Raw genomic sequence first — 19516 nt, forward strand, 5'->3', positions numbered from 1 at the left:
AGCCGCCTGCGAGGGCTGGGGGCAGCAGGAGGGGCTGGGGCGGGCAGAGGGGTGGAGGAGCTGGTCCCACCCCGGGGTGACGTGGCGGTGGGACCGAGGGAGCACTTTACAGCCCTGCGCCCATGTGCTGGGCACTGCGAGAGCCAGCACGCCGGCTTGCCCAAAGGCGAGCATCCCTGCATCGCTGCCCACAGAAAGCCTTGCCCGTTGCCCAGCTCTTTGAGCCCTGGCTTGTGGCAGAGGTACGGTGGTTGCCAGCTGGACACCAGCAACAGGAACTGCCAGAGCTGTACCCTGGCCCTCAAATTGCTCCCCGGGACAGGGTGGGCACCCCACCAGCATCCCGCTGGGCTCTATTAGCCCCGGGCAGGCGGTGCAGTGGGGAAGATGGGCTCCTGCCCCCCGGGGGCTGTTGCAGGGTGGGGGGCAGGTGGGAGGGCGGAAACATGGTCTGGGGGTGCTTTGGAGGGTGCTCCACGGACACCCCGTGCTGGAGCGGCACCCCGCACCCCTGCCAACACCCAGTACCCCATGCAGGACCTGCTTACCCATGGGGTGCCCCACTGCGGTACCTGCAGCCCCTCCACTCTGTTACCAGCACCAGGCACAGCCCCTGTCAGTTAAAGACCGGTGCTTACGCTGGCACTGCCCTCACACGGGATCACCAGCGTGGTGCCAGCAGCCGCCTGCTCCTCTGGCACCCGCTGCGCGCCATGGGCCCCGTCCCCCCAGCGGGGGCATGGCACAGGTGAGGTGCCAGGGGCACCATCAGCTGTCCTATGGTGGGACCTCCAGCAGGACCCCTATGGATGCCATGGGCAAGGGGTGCGCGGTGAAACTGAAACAGGGGAGGCAGAGGATGGGTGGGGGCAAAGGGGGGCCCTGCTGGGGCAAAGCCCAGGGGCTTTCCCTGGCAGACGTGCTCCTCCAGCTCCTGCCCCCTTGGACCCTGCTCCACCCACCCCGGCCACCCTGTGGCACAAAGAGAGGGGACAAAGCGGGAGTCAGGGGCTGGCCTCACGGTGGAGGCTGCCAGCACCGGGCACCGCAGGTTTGCCTCTAAACCAGTGAGACCTGAAGATGCCCAGGTTAACTGGGTGCAGCTGGGACACAGGACCCCATTCCACAGCTCGCATCATGCCCTGCGAGGGGAGCACTAGGGTGGGGTCCTAAAGTGAAAAGTGGGGAAATAGCTACGTCCGCCACATCTTTTCATCACCTAGTAAGAGGATCAGGTCCGTTTGGGGTCCTTTGGGATGAAGCTGTCCCTGCCACCGGGTCCTGACCCACCTGCGCCTCCAGGATGCCCAGCCACAAAGCCACCTTCATCCACACCAAGGCTGTGACCGGGAGCCCCTGCTGCCTCCTGCCCTGCAGCAAAGATGTGTCGGAGGAGCTGAGCGCGGAGGAGAGCAGGATCGCACGGCGAGCCCAGCGTCTGGCGCTGGACGACACACTGAGGAAGGACCAGATCCTGATAAAAAACCTGAAGGGCATGGTGGTGCTGGCCAGGGAGGACAGGGGGGCGAGGACTGGGTGCAGCGCTGCGCCATGCTCACCGAGATGCTGCTCTGGTGCCTCACATCCCAGCTCCGGCAAGCGGCTTTCCAGAAAACCCCCCGCAAAGCCAGATCCTATGCCTACAAGAAAATAAAGATGATTTTGGAGGAGCAGGAGTGAAGCATGGCAGAAGAAAAGGCTGAGCCTTGTGGATGGTCCGTCCCAGCTCCCCAGGGCTGCCAGCAAAGCGCCCTCGGGACAGGTCCCGGGAGCCCTGCAGTCGTGACCTTGCGAAGATTTGACATAAAGTTATTTTTACCAGTTGCTGTCAGCACCTCTCTTCTTTAATTTGGCAACTTCCCAGTAGCACCTGGAGGTGACACCTCCTGTAGGGTCTCCCACCGCCTCCAAACAGGACGGGCAGGTGAGGTGACCCCTGCATCCCCCCTCCCTGCGCCGTGCCTGATGTCCCGGTGCAGATGGCGCTGGGCTGAGGACGACCGGCAGGACAACCCCGATTTAGCCCCCCAGGACCAGCCCCAAACCCCAGCGCTGTGGCCCCCAGGTGCCCCCTCCCATGCTGCGCCCATCCAAGGGCCACCGGAGGTCCGGTCCTCCCCAGGGACGGGGCCGCTGCCACCTGGGGCTCGCCAGGCTGCAAAGCGACGTCAGCCCAGCCCAGCGCTGCTTGAATCACCTGTAATGAGCCACTTGAAATAGCTGGGGCATAATTAGAAGGGGATCCACTATAGTGAAACAGACCCTTAATTTTAACGAGCGCAGCCCTCTGGACAAACGCCAGGCACCCGACCGCGGCAGGACCAGCTGCGCTGGCGATGGCTCCTGTCACCGTGGAGGTGACAACCCCGGCAGATTCAGCTCCTATGGGATGCAGTGCCAGCCCAGAGGAGGGAGCACCAGGATGGAGCAGCCGGCAAGGACCCCTGATGCCCACGGGATGGGCATCTCCTCAGGCACTTCCCACCGAGCCTCCACCGCCACACATCACAATTACTGCTGTTCCCAGGGAAAAGGTGTGTTTCAAAGAAAACAAAAGATCCAGTTTGGGAGCGGAGGGGCTGGAAGTGAGCCCCAGAGTGTAACGTGACCTCGCTGCTGTCACCTCCTCCACATCGCTTCCTGCCCAGAGATGCTGGTGGTGACAGGCACCACCTGGAGAAAGGAGTCACCCTCAGCATCTCCTGATGACCTGAGTGTGCCAAGCTCGCTGCTTCGCTCCTGGCTGTTTCCCCATGACCCCCTTGCTGGGAGAATGGACCGGTGGTGCCCGTCGGTGGGGCCAGGCAGGGGACACACAGCCCTTGCTTTCCAGTGCTCGGCCCCTGACTGCGGGCAAGCAGGCTGGAAAAACCAAGGAGGAAATTAAAATCGAAATCCAAGCAAGCTGTCTGCCTCTCCCCCCAGCCTCGGAGCTTCGGGCTCCTGCAGTCTGCCTGCACTGGGGCTGTGTGTCCCTGGAGAGGACATCCCTGGGCATAGCTGGGTGCGCTGACACCCCCGTGCAGGGAAACCCCTGCGGGCAGGCACGCGCCAGCGGCAGCCCTGCCTGCACTTACAGCTAATGCCTGTTTCCCTCTTCATCGAAAGGCTCTGATTTCCCGGGGCTTGGTCAGAAAAGGCCCTGGGAAAAGCCCGCCGCACCTTCTGGAGGGGCTCAGCAGCGCGTTGGGCTGTGACCCCGGGCATTGGGCGCAGGCAAAGCCCGGCATCTCCCTGCCTGCTCCTCCTTAAGCAGCGCAGCTTCTCCTGCCTTCGCTTGCGGCTGGGAGGAAATGTTTGCCGGCGTTGGGTCCCGCTCTACAGCTGGCAGAGCCGCTCCTGTGGGATGGGCAGTGAGGCACCGCTGGCTCCTTCCCGATAAAAGCACAGGGACGAAAGGGCACTGCGCTTCCCCTTGCCCTCCAGCCCTCTCCCAGCCCGGCCTGGCTTCCTACATCCTCCCAAAGGTCAGCTATCGAGTGATGAACATCGATGGAGCTGAAGTAACTGCCGCGGGGTTTGGTGCAGCCAGAAGTGGCCCAAGCAGGGCTGGAGAAGCAGGTTTTGCTTTCCCCGCTTGCAGGCTCACTGCTGCGTTTGCAGGGGCACCTGCACGACCACACCGGGGGAACAAATTGGGGGGGGGGGGGCAGAACAGCAGAGCAGTGGCTTGGGTTTTCCCTGGGTTAAGTCCCCCTCCTTGCCGTGGTGCAGCAAGGAGAGGGGGGTCAGACGCCCACCCAGCCCGGGGTGCCCAGCCGGCCCCCCTTGTGCTTCAGAGTGCTTTGCTCTGAACCGGCCCTTCGCACCCGCTTCCAAAAAACCCCCCAAAAAGGAACTTGCGCTGCTCTTCTTGAAGGCCGTGGTGAGCCAGGAACACTTTTAGAAAATTTTCTCGAGGGAAGGAGAAGTCTACGGGCAGAAGACACATGTTTTCTCCTGCCCCATTGGGAAAATTGCCCTTTCACCGCTCTGCCTCTGCAACCACGTCTGTGCAGAAATCGACACGTATGGAAGTACCGGTCAAACCTGAACAGGGATTGCAGAAAGTCCCCACATCAGCACCCTGACGCTCCTCCCTGCCTCTTTCAAGGGTGTCGCCGTCCCGGTCCAGCGCCCTGCCTGCACCTGCGAGCCCTGCGCAGGCAAGAGCGGGGTTTCAGCACGTTGCAGTGCTGCAAATAACTTGGCAAACACCAAAGTGACCTCAAACCCTGCCAGCTCCCTTTTTAAAGGCAGTGATAACTGTGCTGGGAGTGCCCCGGGGACCGTCATTTGCTCGTAGGTACGCTGGCGCAGGGGGGAGCTTCCTTGGTGTTGATAGTGCGGAGCGTTAGGTATGCAAATAGCTCTAACTCCGTCTGGGCAAACAGCAAAGAGGAGACAAAAGCAACTCTATCTAGTCCCTCTTGTGACAATTAAACGACAATTCAGCATTTCTTCTCGCAGCCAACTTGATTTGAAGCCAGTTTGCTTTATTACCATTTGGATACTCTTCTAACACCTAATCACATCCGACTCCTAGGTCTGCTTTTCAGAAGAGAAATGTATCCGTAAAGCACCTGCATCCGCCTCGCTCCCTCTGTCCCAGATTCGCGTTTAAAGGGAATTAAGGATGTGCTCAGGGAAGATCAAAAATAGAAATACTCAGAGCAAGCTCACGGTTATCATCTGAAATATAATAAAATTATATTTAAATGTATACGCTTCTACACTGTGGATATGAAGACTGGAGCAGGAAAATATGAATGAGGTATCTTTGGGGAAGGCATGCCACACAGCCCAGGGGCTTTCCGTGAGTTTCGCTGAGCACTAACAACCTTGATAACTAACAGCGAGCAGGTTCAGTTAATTTTCTCGGGATGTCTCTTTGATACGTGTGTTTCGTGAACAAGTAAAACGTGATGACCACAGGGCTGGTGGGAAGAGCACATGGAGCCATGAAAATCATGCCTGGAGCAGGCAGCACGGGCAGGGGACACAGCCACCGCTTCTCATGCTGCAAATAGGAGCTGTTAGGTGGCGAGACAGTCCGGGGCAGGACCATGGTGCTCTGCCCGACCCAGCACCATGGCAGCGGGGAACTGGAAACCACAAGAAGTTGAGAAGCCCCGAGATGCAAAACAGCCTGAAAAAGGGTGAAACCAGCCCGGAGAGTAATGATTCAACAGAGTGCTCGGATGGGGTTTCTGGCCCAGGAGCTTCCTTTGGAGCTGATCTCAGATGCCGCAGGACACAGCTTCAGCTTACCCCACTTAGGCACCCGACCTCTGCCCTGACACGGGCCAGGGACAGCACATATGGGGGGACACATGGCTGCACCAGCCCCTCCCTGTGGTGCTTTTCCACCCGCAGCCGGGGCTGAGGAGGGCTGCAAATCTGGTCAGTGGGACCACGAATTTATGGCATGAGGAAAGACAGGGAATTGCCCAGAGCTCGGCACGCTGCACGCAGGCACCAGGGCTTCCCGTGGCAAGGGGCTCAGCATGCTGCTGCACCACCAGTGACTGGTAGCAGGTGGTGACAGCAGCACAGCCCCAGGGACCCTGAGCATCAGAGGAGGTGCAGGACTCCTGCTGCAAGCCCCCAGGGCTTCAAGCTGCTATTTCCAAGTGGCTGCTTGGCCTAGCGCCTGCCAGCCTGTCCACAAGCCGATGGGCTCACCCTGGCCTCCCCAAAGAGAGGCAGTTGTCTCCCAGCTCAGGTAGAGGATGCTGCAGGCAGCTTGGGGAAAGCAGCACCCCTGCGAGGAAGCGGTCCAGCCAGCTGCAGCAGGGTTCTGTACAAGCAGCCAGCACCTACCGTCATGCAGATCCCCAGCAGGACACCCAGAGATGCCCTGGGGAAGAATCAGCCGGACCCACTGGTTCATCTCTCCGTTTTATTAGTGTAAACACCCCCCTCCCCCCACTATTAAATACAAACCAGGAGCAGAGAGCGGCTCCTCAGTCGCTTTCTCCTTAGGAGATGCGCAGCCAAATCCTCTGCCATGCCCACCAAGCCGGGCACCACGTCCCCACCCCCGAGGGCGGCTCTGCGATGGGGAGGGCTTCCACCTCTGTCGGGAGACTCTCGTCCGAGGGCTGCGACCTCCGACGTCCTATCAATACTGCGAAGGCCGAAGCGGCCTGGGTCATGGTTCCCATGGGGAGCAGCTCACGGTATGCGAATACAGCAGGATTCCCTCCGGCACCCCCTGTGCCCACTGGCCCCAAGGACCAAGACCCCCCCACCCCAACCAACCGGGAGTGCTCCGTCTTGTTGCCAAGTGGCAAAACCCCAAAACCAACTTCCATATTGCTCTTTTAGGGTGGGACGTGCCCCACCCCACTGTCCAAGCCCATGGCGGGCGCAGGGACCTGGCCCTCACTGCACGACCAGGCCAATGCTCCGAAGGAGCAAGGGGCACAGCCCTGTCCCGGGGCATGGGGGGAACCGTGAGGGATCACCCCCAGCCCCGCGGCAGCCGTGGCCCCGCAGCAGGGGGGCCTTGGGCTCTGTGTGCCACCGGTCGAGGGGGCACAGCAAGGGACAGGGCAGCCCATCACCTCCCCGCTGGGCAGTGGGAACAGGATGGGAGGATGGGGCTGTCGGCCAGCAGCTGCGGGGTGAGGAGCCGGGCTTCCCGGCTCAGCGACTCCGACCCCACCTCACCCCGGGGTCTGCACAGCTGCGGCTGCTCTGGAAGGACCTGGGCATTCCGGGCTGGCAGACCCCGGCCCTGGCAGCCCCAGCAGGGCGAATCACGAGCTCGGGCGCCAGCAGTCCCTGCAGCCGCTGGGAAGAGGAAGACAGGTGCGGGCAGAAGAGGTGGGGCGGGCAGGCAGGTGGGCAGGGCAGAGCCAGCCCCTCCGCAGCCCAGGGTTCAGGTGCTGTTCCCCTGCTCCTGCTCAAAAAGCACCATGGCCAGCTGGGAGCGAGAGCCTACACCCTCCAGGCTGCTCTGCACGCAGCGGTGGTAGATCTCCTCGCTGAGCCGGGGGTTGCAGGCCTGGTGCCGGTAGCGCTGCAGCAGGGCGGGCTCCACGGCCCGGAAGACGTGGAGATTGGAGTATTTGATGAACATGTCATAGATGTCCAGGGTCTCCAGGATGTCCTCGTTCTCCTGCACGTCGCCTGCCATGCGGGTGCGTGCCGCCATGTAGTCGGCGTTGTAGAAGCAGGCTTCGTGGAAGACGTCACGGTCAAAGTGCCCCGCGTCCCGCAGCAGGTCCAACGTGGCGGGCGGCACCTGGTTGTGGTAAGCGATGGTGGGGTTGTAGCCCTGGAAGTGGATGGGGAAGAAGACCTGCCAGTTATTGATGGTGTTCATCCGACAGCGGTTCAGGAAGTCGATGGTGACCTCTGTCCCCACACCGGCCACAAAGAAAAGCGTGTCCACGGGATGCTTCTTGGAGATGATGTCCATGACCTTGATTTGGGAGGGTGCATCCGTCTTCACGCTGATCCATGGGATCTTCACCTCTGCATACTTGCGCTCGTACTCGGTGATCTGGGCCTTCACAGGGGCGAAGATGTCATTCTGGGTGACCTGTTGGGCCTCAAAGGGGTCATAGATGAAGAGGAAGGTGAGCACCGCGTTCTCGCTGCTCTCAAAGGCGGCCGCTGCGTAAGCCTCCAAAAAGCGGGCAGCGTGGTCCCGGTCGTGGGCCGTCAGTGGCAGGATGACATTGATGCGGCTGGCCTCCGTCACGTAGGGCATGGGGATGATCTCCACCTCGCTGAGGGGCCGCACCAGGTGCACGCGCTTGGTGACAGAGCGGCTGTGCCCCTTCTGGGTGACCACCTCCACCTGGAGGTCCAGCGTGTACTCCATGCCACGTGTGGGGTCAAAGCGCCGGTATCCATTCACCAACTGCTGCTTGCGGACGTGGAGCACTGGCTGGTACTTGCGGTTCAGTTCCTCCATGGCCGTGGCCACCACATCACCCACGTCTGCCAGGTCCACGCCACGCAGCTCGCACTTGGGGGAGCCGTCCATGCAGGCGTAGACCTGCTCCTCCGTGAAGTAGTCCCAGCGCAGCACCTCGAAGCGGGTTTTGGGCTGGAAGGGAGGCGGAATGCCAATGGGCCACGCGGCGCCATGGTCCCCATCGGCGGACAGGCTGCTGGTGTTCTGGATCTCCAGCTGCAAGAGGAGAGATGGAGGAGCGAGAGCCAAGGTGAACGCAGGTAGGCCTTCCAGCTCTGGCTGCAGGCAAGCTGACTCCTGACCCTCAGAGATCCTCCTCCCACTCCTGGCCCAAGGAGCAGTGCCAGAACAACTCTGCCTGACTCCTGTCCAGCACCTCAAGTTTCCCCCAAACAGCACCCCAAATATGGCACGCCACCTCCATCGGCAAGATCCGCACCCTCTCCCACCCTGCCCAGCCTTTGCTGGTGGACCTCAGCACCCTACTGGCTCCACCACCCTGAACCACCACCGCAGCTCCAGGACCCATCCGGGTCCAAAGCTGCTCTCCAGCCAGCACCACTGCCCCTGCAGCCACACATGGGATCAGCTGATCCCATGCCACAACAGGTTCAGGTGAGAAACCCTCATATTAGAGTGGAGAGGTGACACAGAGCGACCAGAAAGCCCACAGGAGTGACAGGAGGAGCCCAGACCCTCCCAGCCAAGCCAGGTCTCACCTGGAGCTGCTGGATCTCCTGGTATGTCCTCTCCAGCTCCACCTGCGCAAAGTACTTGTGCAGCCGGTACATCTGGAGGGGATCCAGCACGGGATGGACAGTGAAGGCACTCTGTAAACGGAGGTCGGTCTCCCGCTCAGGGTCCGCGTTCTTCCCCAGCTCGAAGTAGTGGTAACGCAGGCCCTGTGCCAGCCAGGAGAGACAGGTCACAGCCGGCCCCGACCCACGCTCCCACCCCACCAGCTGCCAGCACAGCAAGCTCAAAGGACGAAAGGGCGCAAGGGCTGGTTCCCCAGGCCCTAGGAGCTCCTGGGGAGGCAGGGAACCACGCTGGGCCAGCATCAGGCTCCTGGAGCTCCTCTCCGCTGCAGGACCTACCTCGTGCTCCTCGGCACAGTTGACAGCCGTGTAGTCGATGATGCAGCGGCCCAGCCACTCGTCGGGCCGGGCGCTGAGGATGTCGTTGCGGCAGCTCTCCAGGTGCTGCTGCAGGAGCAAGAGGAGGCTGCGGGACAGCAGGTAACCAAAACCCCCGTAGCAGTAGCGTCCCTCAGTGTCCCCACCAATGAACTCTTCGGGGCGACCCAGGTAGAGGTGGGTGTCGATGCTGAGGTGGGCGACCAGGTGGCTGATGCGGTGCGCCTCCACGTAGGTGTCATCCTGCACCAGGAAGAACCAGTCGAAGTCATTCACGTAGTGGTCCAGAAGGTACCTGATGGTCTGGTACATGTTCCAGATGGGCCGCTCGTCACTGTGCGTCACCACTGTCATGCCGTGGGGCACCTTGCGGCCCCGCGTGCCTGTGAAGTACACCAGGCGCTCCAGGCGGTGGGCCAGCGTGCGGTTGACAGCCACCCCCAGTGTGTTCAGCGTGCTCTTGGAGGTCAGCACACCCACGAAGAGCCGCTGCCGCATTCCCAGCTCCGTGCTGATGTACCGGGTCCTGCAGGAGGGAGAGAACGTCTGCCCGCGGGGCACTGCACCCCACCTCAGCCTCCACCCTCCCCGTCCCTGTCAGTGGCACCGACCTCAGCTCCTCTGCAGGAACTGCTCCCAGGCTTCAACCACACACACAAGATGTCACTCCAGCGGCACCGGTTGCCACTATGCCTGGGCACAGCAGAGCACTCTGCTGAGGTCCCCCCCCAATCTAAGACCACGGGGCACCCTCCCTTCCCGTGAGCCGGCCAGCCTGGCTCAAAGCAGAGGCTCGCAAAAGGCTGAGCACAGCTAAAAGAGGGAAACGGGGCTGCACGCCCCAGCTCTAGCGGGGACGCAACGGACCAGGCACACACCCGAGTGGGGAAGCACCTTCCTGCTGCCCCTGCCAGACGCACTGCTCTCAAGCAGGCAGGCAGGAGAGCCCGTGCTGCACTGCCCGGGGAAGCCAGGCCGCGCTGGAGTGGCTGAAGCCAGCATGGGGCCGGCTGTGTCCCCCTCCCCGCCACGGCCCCCAGCTGCCCCACTCACAATGCTTTTCAGGTTGAATTCTCCCAGCCCGGCGCAGCAGCAGGAAGCGACCCCCCCCCCCCCCGGCCCCTGGCACACACTGGCCCCATTCAGCCCCCTCCGTCCGCCCACCGCCTCGCCGGGACAAGGAGGCCCTTTCACTGCCTGCTCCCTGTCATCCCGGGGACGTCGGGACAGGCCGCAGCCAGCTCCGGAGCAGGCTGGAGTTTGCAGTGTTGGGTGGGGACGTGCCACCGCAGGAGGGGTCCCTGCTAGGGCAGGGCAGGAGAGGGGCCGGGGCAGGGTGCCCGCCAGCACGTGCTGCAGCAGGCAACCTTTGCACAGCAGGCATCAGCGCAGGCGTGAGGCTCTTCCGGGCGCTCCCGAGGCGGGCAGGGGGGTAAGGAGAAGCGGGGGGCAGAGGGAAGGAAGGGGAGCCGCAGGGAAAGGCGCTTGCGGTGAGAAAAATCCATCCACAGCCCTGGGTGGCTGCGGGTGGGGAAGAAGCACGACACTGGGTCACCTGTAAAGCCCCCCAGCACCGGCCCGGCGGGCGGGCAGCCCCCCCAGCACCGGCCCGGCTGACACACACCCACACCCGGGCACCGCGGGCTCGGCCACAGCTACTCCCTTCTGAAGCCCGGTTAGCGCCGGCGGGCCTTCCTCCGCCGGCGCCGCGGGGGCCCAGCTCCCCCAGCCCGCCCCGGCCCCCCGCACCTGACGGCCTTCTTGGCGGCCCTGCCGGGGCTGGGCGGGCGGTAGGGCACGACGCGGGGCTCCCAGCTGTCGGCGCCCAGCCCGGCGGGCACGGCGTTGGGCCTGCGCGCCGCGTTGCCGTTGGTGTTGCCGGGGCCGGGGGGCGGCGCGGGGCCGCCGTCGGGGCGCGGGCGGGCGGCGGTGCGCGGCGGCGGCCCGCAGGGCTCCTCCACCCAGGTGACGCTGAGCAGGCTGAGGGTGAAGCCCAGCGAGACGCCGATGGCCACCGGCCCGGCGGGCCGCAGCACCGACAGCACCAGCGACAGCCGCATGGCCGGGCCGGGACCGGGGACGGGACCGGGGGCGGCTCCGGCTGCCGCTCCCGCTGGCGGCGCCGCCGTCCGACGTGTCACCCCCTGGCCCCGCCCCGCCGCGCGTCACCGCGGGCGGCCCGCCCCGGCCAATGGGCCGCGCTCCCTCCGTCGCGTCACGGGGCGGGGCGGGGAGGAGCGGGGGGGAGCAGGGGGCGGCGTGGGGGCGGGGCGAGGTTGCTAAGAGACCGCGCGGGCACCCCCCCCCCCTTCCCCCCCGCCGACCCTCTCCCGTGGGGCAAGGGCCGGGGCAGGGCCGTGGGGCGGGGGCCAGGCAGGGCCCGGTACCCGGCACGGGCCGGGCCACGGTGTTCGCCCCCGGCGCTGTGGGGCGGCAGGGCAGCGCCCCCGGCCCCGGCTGCCCGCTCGGAAAGCACATTTGCCCGGGCCGCGGCGTGGCTGGCGCCGGGACATGGCGCCGGAGCCGGCTTAAGGGCGGATTTCCCCGGGCGGGTGCCGCGGGGCTGGGGCAGAGCCGGCCCTGCGCTCCCGGGGCTGGGGGGGCGCCGTGGGGCCGGCGGGGCACAGTCCCCTCCCCGGGACAGCCCAACGCACGACGCTGGTGAATTCGTGGTGGCCTTGAAGCGCCATGTTCCCCTTCTCGAATCGCGGCCCGGGGCTCTTCCAGAAAGCTGGGCAGCGCGCTGGACTCTGCCCAGGCATCCCCCGGAGGTGACCGGCGGTCACGGGTGGGTGTGGTGGATGGGTCTGAGGCCAGGAGCAGCAAAGCACGGACCACGGGCTGCAGAAGGCAGCTGGGCACGTCGGGTGCCTGGGGAGCAGGCGTGCAGGAGGGCAAGTGGCGGCTGGAAGACCTTTGGATGCAGAGCCGCAAACCATGCCGGGGCAGGAGGAGGGCGGGCAGAGCAGCAGGAGATCCCAGCGGCAGCACCAGGGACCCCTCAGTGGTGCGAGTCAAAATGGAACCGAAGAGGTGGGCTCCTCCAGCTGGAGCTGGGCCACCGTCCCACTACGAGCTGTCTGCGGCACAGAGCCACCGTCCCACCAGCCGCCGGAGAGAGCCCCCGGGCAGACGGAGCTGGAGGAACCGGCTCGGGGCAGAGTTTGCCGCGCACACGGAGCCTCTGGCGCGGGAATGATCCAACCCAGAAGCTGCAAGGCCAGCAGCCCTACGTGGCCGCTCGGCGCCAGGCATTACTGAATAAGGACAAGGAGGAGGACCCGGCCTTTCCACCCATTCCCAGCCCGTGGCTCTGCTTCCAGCAGCCTCGCAGCCGTCGGGGCTCTCAGGTGCCCCTGGATTTACTCTGGCTGGTGGGGAGCCCATCCCACCCTCCCCATGAAACACATCCCGCCTGCCCCGGGGAGCGCTGGCGGCTGCAGAGCACGGCACAGCACCGAGGGCAGGCGGGAGCCCGCTCTGCTCCAGAGTCTCTTTCATATTCTAGAACAAAGCAGCCTGTTTTCATCAGGAAGCGGTTGGCAGCATCCCCCCCCCCCGAGATACGGGATCATCATCCAAGCTCGGCTCATTTTCATAGGCCTTTTTCTCCTGAATAGGCCAAGACAAGCAACAGGCAAAGGCAGTCACGTGGACGGCAGTTTAATGAAGAACATATAAAAACTAGAAACAGAGGGAACGCGATGGGACGAGAAGATGCCAGAAGGGAAAAGATGCAAAAGTAAGAAATGAGCAGAGATTTTCCATGGACAAAGGCCAAAAAGCAGGCATGATCATAAACAACCAAAGTCGCCTGTTTTCTGTACGCAGAGAAACATGTTAGATGTATTTGATTTCATTTACAGGTTGGAATATTTAATATTGGTCACCTTATACAAGCCCAGATGATTTTACATGAGTCCTAAGAGAGTTTTCACTCTGAAACGACTCTGTTGATCTGAGCTTGTATTCAGGTAGAGGTGCAGATCGGAGAAAGTACTGAAGTTTTCAGAAATGAGACTCTGAGCTCAGGAAAACTGCACGGAGTTGAAGCTGTGGGCAAAGCAAACACCTCCCCAGGGCTCGCCTGGGCGGTGGCCGAGCCCAGGGCCCCGGTGCCCGTCCCAGGAGATCCCGCGGGGGAAGCAGCCGGTGGGCACAGCGCCGTTCCTCCAGCAGCCCCTTTGCAGCCCCCCGCCAGCTGCAGCTCCCGCCTTTGTCTCCCCGGCGTTGGCGAGGGGCTGGGAAGGGGCTGCCAGGGGAACGGCTGCTGCTGCCAAGAGACTTCTCCCTGCCAGGACTTCCCGGGGGTCTCTGGGCGCCGCAGCCGGGAGGTGCCAGCTCCAGGGAGCTCTGCAGGGCACCATGCCCTTCCACCCACCCGCCGTGCCTGCATCTTCTGGCCGCTCGCAGGGGGACGAGTGGGCAGCCTCTACAGGTGCTCCCCAGCTGCGCGTCTGCCCCTCCGAACGCAGGCGTCGCAGAGCCCGTGGCCCTGGCACAGGCCCCTTGCAGAGCCCGTGGCCCTCCGCACGCTCCGTCAGGCGTGGACCGGCAGCACGACCCTGTGCACACCCGACACGGGGCTCTCCTGCGGTTTTCACGCTCACGCCCCTGCACACCCCCCTGCACCCCGTACCGCTCCGTCCTTCACGCACCGTGCCGAGGGGCCTGCAGCCCTCGCAGCCGCTGCACGCCGGGCGCACCCCGCACGTAGCACGGCCCGGTGCACGCTGCGCCACGCTGCACGTGCAGCCTTGTTCAGACTCGGCGGGGCACGGCCCGGCGCACGCCGTGCCGCCCTGGTGCACGCCTCAGCGCACGCGCCGGTGCACGGCCCGGTGCACGCGCTGGTGGGCACCGTCGCGCACGTGCCGGTGCACACCCTAACGCACGCGCGGGTGCACGGCCCCGTGCACACCCCGCCGCACGCCCCGCCCCCAGAGAAGCCCCGCCCCCGCTCCGGGAGAGGCCCCGCCCCTCGCGCGGCCCCGCCCCCCGGCCGGCGCGGTGACGCAGCGCGGTGACGTCAGGCGGAGCTGTCCGCTCAGCACCGCGCGGCGGGCCGCGCCGCCAGCATGCGCGGGGGCCGGGGCCGGGGCCGGGAGCGCCGGGCGCCGCGGGGCCGCTGCCGCTGCGGGGCCGGGAGCGCAGGTGGGAGCGGGCGGGGCGGGGAGGGGCGGGGCTGCAGGGGGTGGGGGCAGCACGTGGGGGTCCGGCAGGCCGGGGGCGCGCCGGGCCCCTCGGGGGAAGGGCTCGGGCACCGGGTCCCGGCCCCCCACCCGCGGGAGGGAGCGCGGAGCCCGGGACGGGCGTGCGAGGCCCGGCGGGGCGCCCCCGGGACCCCCGCCCCGAACAAAGAGAGGGGCGGAGCGGCCCCGCGCCCCGGCGGCCCTTGCGGCCGTCGCTTAGCAACGCCGCGCCCGCCCCGCCGGCCCGGGGCCCGGCAGCCCGGCGGGGGGCAGCGGGGCCGGCCGGGGGGCGGCGCGGCGCGGGCGGGGGGGGCGCCGCGGCGGGGCCGGGCCCCGAGCGCTGCCCCCGGGCCCCCCCCACGCTGTGGCCGGGAGGGCGGGGGGCCCGGGGCAGGCGGCGGCGGCGGCGGCGGGGAGCCTGGGGCTGCGGGGAGGGCGGCAGCAGGTGGGTAAGTCCCGGCGCCAATGAGCAGGCGCTGGGCTCCCCTAGCAACAGTGCCCGCGCCAATGGGCGCCGGGAGCTGCCTGCAACCCTGCCTGCAACCCTGCCGGGGACGGGCTTTCCCAGGCGACCCTTCCCGCTGCCCTGGCCCCGGCCTGGCGTGGGTTGAGGGGCGGAGAGCAGCACCTCGCTGCCCTCCCGCGGCCCCGCCAGCCGTGCCGTGCCGTGCCCCATCCCCGGCCCCCTGGGCACAGCCGGCCGGCAGAGCCCTGCTTTCACCCGCACGGCATCGCCCGCCCCCGCCGGGGCAGCCGGGGCCGGCGCGGCAGTCCCGGGCTCCGCGGTTAAAGTCCAATCCTGCTTAGCATCCCCCCCGCGGCTCGGGCAGGGGCCCAGCGCCCGGCTGCCCGCTCACTGCCCGCCTGCTCCCCCGGGATTAGGCGCCGCGCTCGGCTTCCCCGGGGGGATTTGCCCTGGCTGGTGTTTCCTTCCCCAGGGAGGGAAGGAGGGAGGAGGCAGGCGGCGGGGCAGGAGGTGCCGGTGGAGCCCGGCCCGGGCAGCAGCGAAGTGCTGGGCCATAGAGAGGCGTGACTGCAGCCTCTGCCCTCTTCTCTGCCCTTCCCGCTGCTCTGGTTCTGTGAGCCATCCTGAGCCGGCTGCTTTAACGTGGCGCTTGGAAGGACCGGCGCTGGCACAGGGACAACAGTGACAATAAACCCATCCTAAACCAACCGAGCCCGGAAAGGCGCCAGGGGACCAAAGGGATGCTGCAACCGGCTCCAGGTGGGAGCGGGCAGACGGCTGCTGTAATTAGGTTTAAGCTGGAGCTGGATCAGCCTTTGCGGGGGATTATAACCCCTCCGTCTGCATAGGCGCTGCGGGGGGCCCGGCGACCGCCTGCTTGGCGTTACGGGTGAGCCCTCGGGTAAGGGGCAGCGCCAGCCAGGGCCGGTCCCCCTCCAGCCCTGTGAGTCGGCGTGGGAGGGCTGGATCCAGCACAGGGGCCTGCCTTGGTTTTACAAGGACACTAGGAGCTGGAGCAGGGATGAAAAATAGCCAGAAATATGATTAGAGGATTGGAGAAAATGCCTTGGAGTACAAGCTTTAAGAGCTCAATCTGTTTAGCCTATAAAAATAGAAGACTGAGGGGTGACTTAATTACTGAGCATAATTACTTCACAGGCAGAAAATACCAGGTAGTGGAAGTCTCCCTTTAATCGAGCAGGGAAAGGGCGCCGGAGAGCCAGGGGCAGGAAATTGAAGCTGCAGAGAAATTATAAAGCGCCACATCCCGGCAGCGAAGCTCCCCAGGGGTGCGGACGGCCTCCCCGGGGATGGCGCATCCCTGCAGCCGCTCTCTGGGTGATGGTCTGCTCCCCTGCAGCCCCCGCGGGCCAGGGCGGATGAGGCTGTTCCCCCATTCCCTTCCTTCCCACCCGGGTAGCGAGGGGCCGGAGCAGGTTTTCTGATGGCTGGGTGCCGAGTGGTGGGGATCGCCGTCGGACACGTGCCGGCGGTGCCTCCATCCCCCTTCTCTGTTTCACCAGCTGGGGCAGGTGCCAGGGCGCAACTTTGCCGGCGAGCCATGGGGCAGGAGCAGAGATTTTGATGCCTCTCCCGGGAGTCCCCAGAGCCATGACTGCAACTGTGCAGACGCTGCGGTTCAAGCTGCTGCCGCACGAGCCGGGCCAGGAGTGGGGGCACAGCTGCCAGCAGGAAATCGAGCGTCGCTACCAGGTGGTGCCCTCGGTGGTGTGCGCCATGTGCTGCCTCTTCGGCATCATCTACTGCTTCTTCGGTGAGCCAGGCCAGCCTGACGGCTGGCAGGGCAAGCGGGGAGAAGGGCAGGGGGGAGCCGGGGGGATGCTGGCCGTCCATCTCCTGACTGTGGTGGTCTCTCCGCAGGCTACCGCTGCTTCAAGGCTGTCATGTTCCTGACAGGGCTGATGTTCGGCTCCATCATCATCTTCATGCTGTGCTACAAGGAGCGGGTGCTGGACACGCAGCTGAGCGTGGAGGCCTCGGTGGGCATTGGGCTGGGCATCGGGGTCCTGTGCGGGCTGGTCACTATGCTGGTGCGCAGCGTCGGCCTCTTCATGGTGGGGCTGCTCCTGGGGCTGCTGCTGGCGGTGGCCACGCTGGTGGTGATGGAGCAGTTCTACCACCCACCGACGGTGTGGATCCCCATCGCGCTGCTCCTGGGCGTGGGGATGCTCTTTGCCGTCCTCACCCTGCAGTGGCAGCGCTTCTTCACCACCCTCTCCACTGCCGTCTTCGGCAGCGCCATCATGACCGTCACCGTCGACTACTTCATCGAGCTCTTCCTCCTGGTGCAGTACATTTACGAGCGCATCAAGGTGGCCCCCGCTCGCCCCGTGTGCTGGTACAGCTGGGTCATCCTGGGCGTCTGGCCGCTCCTCACCACGCTGGGTGTCCTGGTCCAGTGGAAGGTCACAGCTGAGGGCTACTCCCACACCGAAGGTGCATGGGGGCTGGAGGAGATGGACGTGGCATGGGGTGGGTGCAGGAGCTGGGGAGCTGGGGTGGGGGTTCCCAGCGCCTGGTTTGCACGCACGGATAAGGGGTTTGGGACTCTGCGGGGATATGGCATGGCAAGGGGAGGCCTGGGTGTGCAAAGCTGGGGCTGGTTTGGGTGCAGGGAGGATTTCGGGGTGCTCCCTAGCACTCACAGGCCCCTCTGCCCTGCAGTGATCATCAGCCGGCAGCAGCGCCGTGTGCAGCTGATGCGCATCAAGCAGCGGGAGGACCGAAAGGAGAAGAAGAAGAAGCGGAGACCCCACCACCCGCCGCCCCACCAGCACAAAGCCCACCCGCCCGAGCCCGCCTACCGCCGCAAACCCAACCCCGTGCGCCGCTTCGATGGGGACGTGCTCTCCCCCGTGAGTCCCACGCCCAGGGTAGAGATCTCCCCCAGCCTCCACGGCCCTTCCTTCTCCATATGGGTGGGCTGGGGCGCAGAGGGGAGAGGTGCCCGGGCGCCAGCTGTCATCCGAGCTCCTCGAGGGACGAGGCCAGGGCATCCCAGGGACCGGGCAGCTCAGGAGGGGCTGAGCTGGGACGTGCCCGCGACAGAGCACTTCAGCCTTTGCAAACAAATGTAAACTGGTGGCCAAAAGCGCTGCGGCCACAGTAGAAACAGGCTGTGGGCAAGGTGCGAAGCGTGTGCCCGGGGAAGGGACAGGGCTGTGCACCCTGCTGTGGCCAGCCCCTGGAGGGCCAAGTGCTGGGGTGGGTGGGATTGCACAGGGCAGTTGCTGGGGGGGCTGCTGCAGAGCGTAGGGTGGGGTGGGGTGGGATGGAGTGGGCCGGGAGCAGAGCCCCCCTCACTTTCTGTCCCCCCTTTCTCAAGCAGAGCTACATCCAGAGTTTCCGAGAGCGGCAGACGGGGCCGTCCCTGAACAGCCTCATCGCCAGTTCCCACGCCGTGGTGGACCTGGACTATGACTGCAGCTCCACTGTGCCCCTCACCACGGGCTCCGGCCCCGCCATGCGGGTATAAGCCAACCCAGTGACCTCAAGCGACACCAGCACCCCAGCCTGCTCCGACAGACCCCCTGGGACAGGCGGGGCTGTGCCCTCGGCCCCGGGCAGCCATGCGTGCCTCGGGACTGCGGATGGAGACCCTTCCCAGGGACGCATGGGACCTGGCTGAGCGAGCCCTGGCTGCCCGCGGGGCCCGGAGGTGCTGAAGGAACCCTCCGGCAGGGACTCAGCCCAAGGACTGGGGACACCAGCACCCACGGACGCATGGTGCGAGCAGCTCTGCTGGGGTGGGGAGTCCCTGAGCCCCTGCTGCTGCGTGTTTCCCTTTGGCTTGGGCACGCTCATCGTGCATCCCATCTCCCTCCCCATGTTTGAGCCCTCCTTTCCCCAAGAGCAGCTCCCCATGCCTGCCCCCACCCCATCGCACCCCCCCAGCAACTCCCCAAGTGCCTGTGCCCCACATCCCTTCCTCAAAGAGCAGGTCCCCAGCCCTTTCCCACCCAGGGACTCCCCCGAGCATGTGCACCCCGTCCCACCCCGGCCCCCAGAGCAGCTCCCAGGCAGTGCTTCCCAAAACCTGCCTCCCCTGCCCTAGACACCCTCCCTGCTCCCCCAGAGCGGCTCGCCTCCCCCCTTTTCCCAAGCTGGATCGGAGTCGTCCTGGGGCAGAGGCTGCCAGGGCCAGGTGGTTCCCGTGAGGATGCTGCCCTGGGGTGATGCCGCGTGCACCCCCCCCAAAATGTTTTGATGGGAGACAGGACATTGGATCCAGCCTTCAGGCAGAGGCTGGGCTGCCTCAGGGACGCGGGGACCCCCATGGCATCAGAGGCCGTCGCTGTTTTGCTGGCGACTGGATTTTATAGTGGCTGGGGGGGGCCCTGGGGTCGGGCCGAGCCCCCGGCCGGGGCATGGCAGGGCAGGAGCCCCTGCCCAGAGCACCGCTGCAGGCAGAGGCTCCTGCCTTGTATATATTTCTCTTGCTGTGATTTGTATTAATTTATTACGGAGTGAGCCAGGACTTCCCCGCGGCCAGGCAGGCAGGATGGCGGCAAGACTGGACCGGGGTGCCCCCCTGCTTTGGGAGCCCCCCTCAGCCCAGCCCAGCCGGCCCTGCTGCCCCAGGAACTGCATGTTTCTGCCAGGCACCCCCATCCCTGCAGTGCCGCGCCGCCGTCCCCCTTTTCAGTCTCTTTTGTAAATGTGCCAAACGCTGCTGAGGCCACGGCCGCACAGTAAAGAGCCTTTCGGAGCCCGGCGTGTGGGGCCAGGGGCTGCGCTGGGGGGCAGGGGCGAGCGGGGGCCCCGAGGGCCGGGCTCCCCAGGGAGGCTG

At 65.4% G+C, this 19516-nt stretch overlaps 2 protein-coding genes across 2 annotated transcripts; one reads left to right on the forward strand and one right to left on the reverse strand.

The window, feature by feature from the left end:
* Positions 1–5867: 5867 nt before the first annotated feature.
* On the reverse strand, positions 5868–11108 carry CHPF (chondroitin polymerizing factor). The gene is made up of 4 exons (XM_075153052.1): positions 10798–11108; positions 9010–9574; positions 8632–8814; positions 5868–8128 (listed from the first exon to the last, which is right to left on the reverse strand). Exons 1-4 carry the CDS (start codon positions 11106–11108, stop codon positions 6866–6868), a joined length of 2322 nt encoding a protein of 773 aa, XP_075009153.1. The 3' UTR covers positions 5868–6865.
* Positions 11109–16290: 5182 nt separating this feature from the next.
* Positions 16291–19504, forward strand: TMEM198 (transmembrane protein 198). The gene is made up of 4 exons (XM_075153943.1): positions 16291–16480; positions 16588–17163; positions 17392–17582; positions 18056–19504. The coding sequence occupies exons 1-4, from the start codon at positions 16291–16293 to the stop codon at positions 18200–18202; spliced, it is 1104 nt and encodes a 367-aa protein (XP_075010044.1). The 3' UTR covers positions 18203–19504.
* The last annotated feature ends 12 nt before the right edge of the window (positions 19505–19516 follow it).

The sequence above is a fragment of the Calonectris borealis genome, chromosome 6, assembly GCF_964195595.1.
Source record: "Calonectris borealis chromosome 6, bCalBor7.hap1.2, whole genome shotgun sequence".
In the NCBI taxonomy this organism is placed as follows: Eukaryota; Metazoa; Chordata; class Aves; order Procellariiformes; family Procellariidae; genus Calonectris; species Calonectris borealis.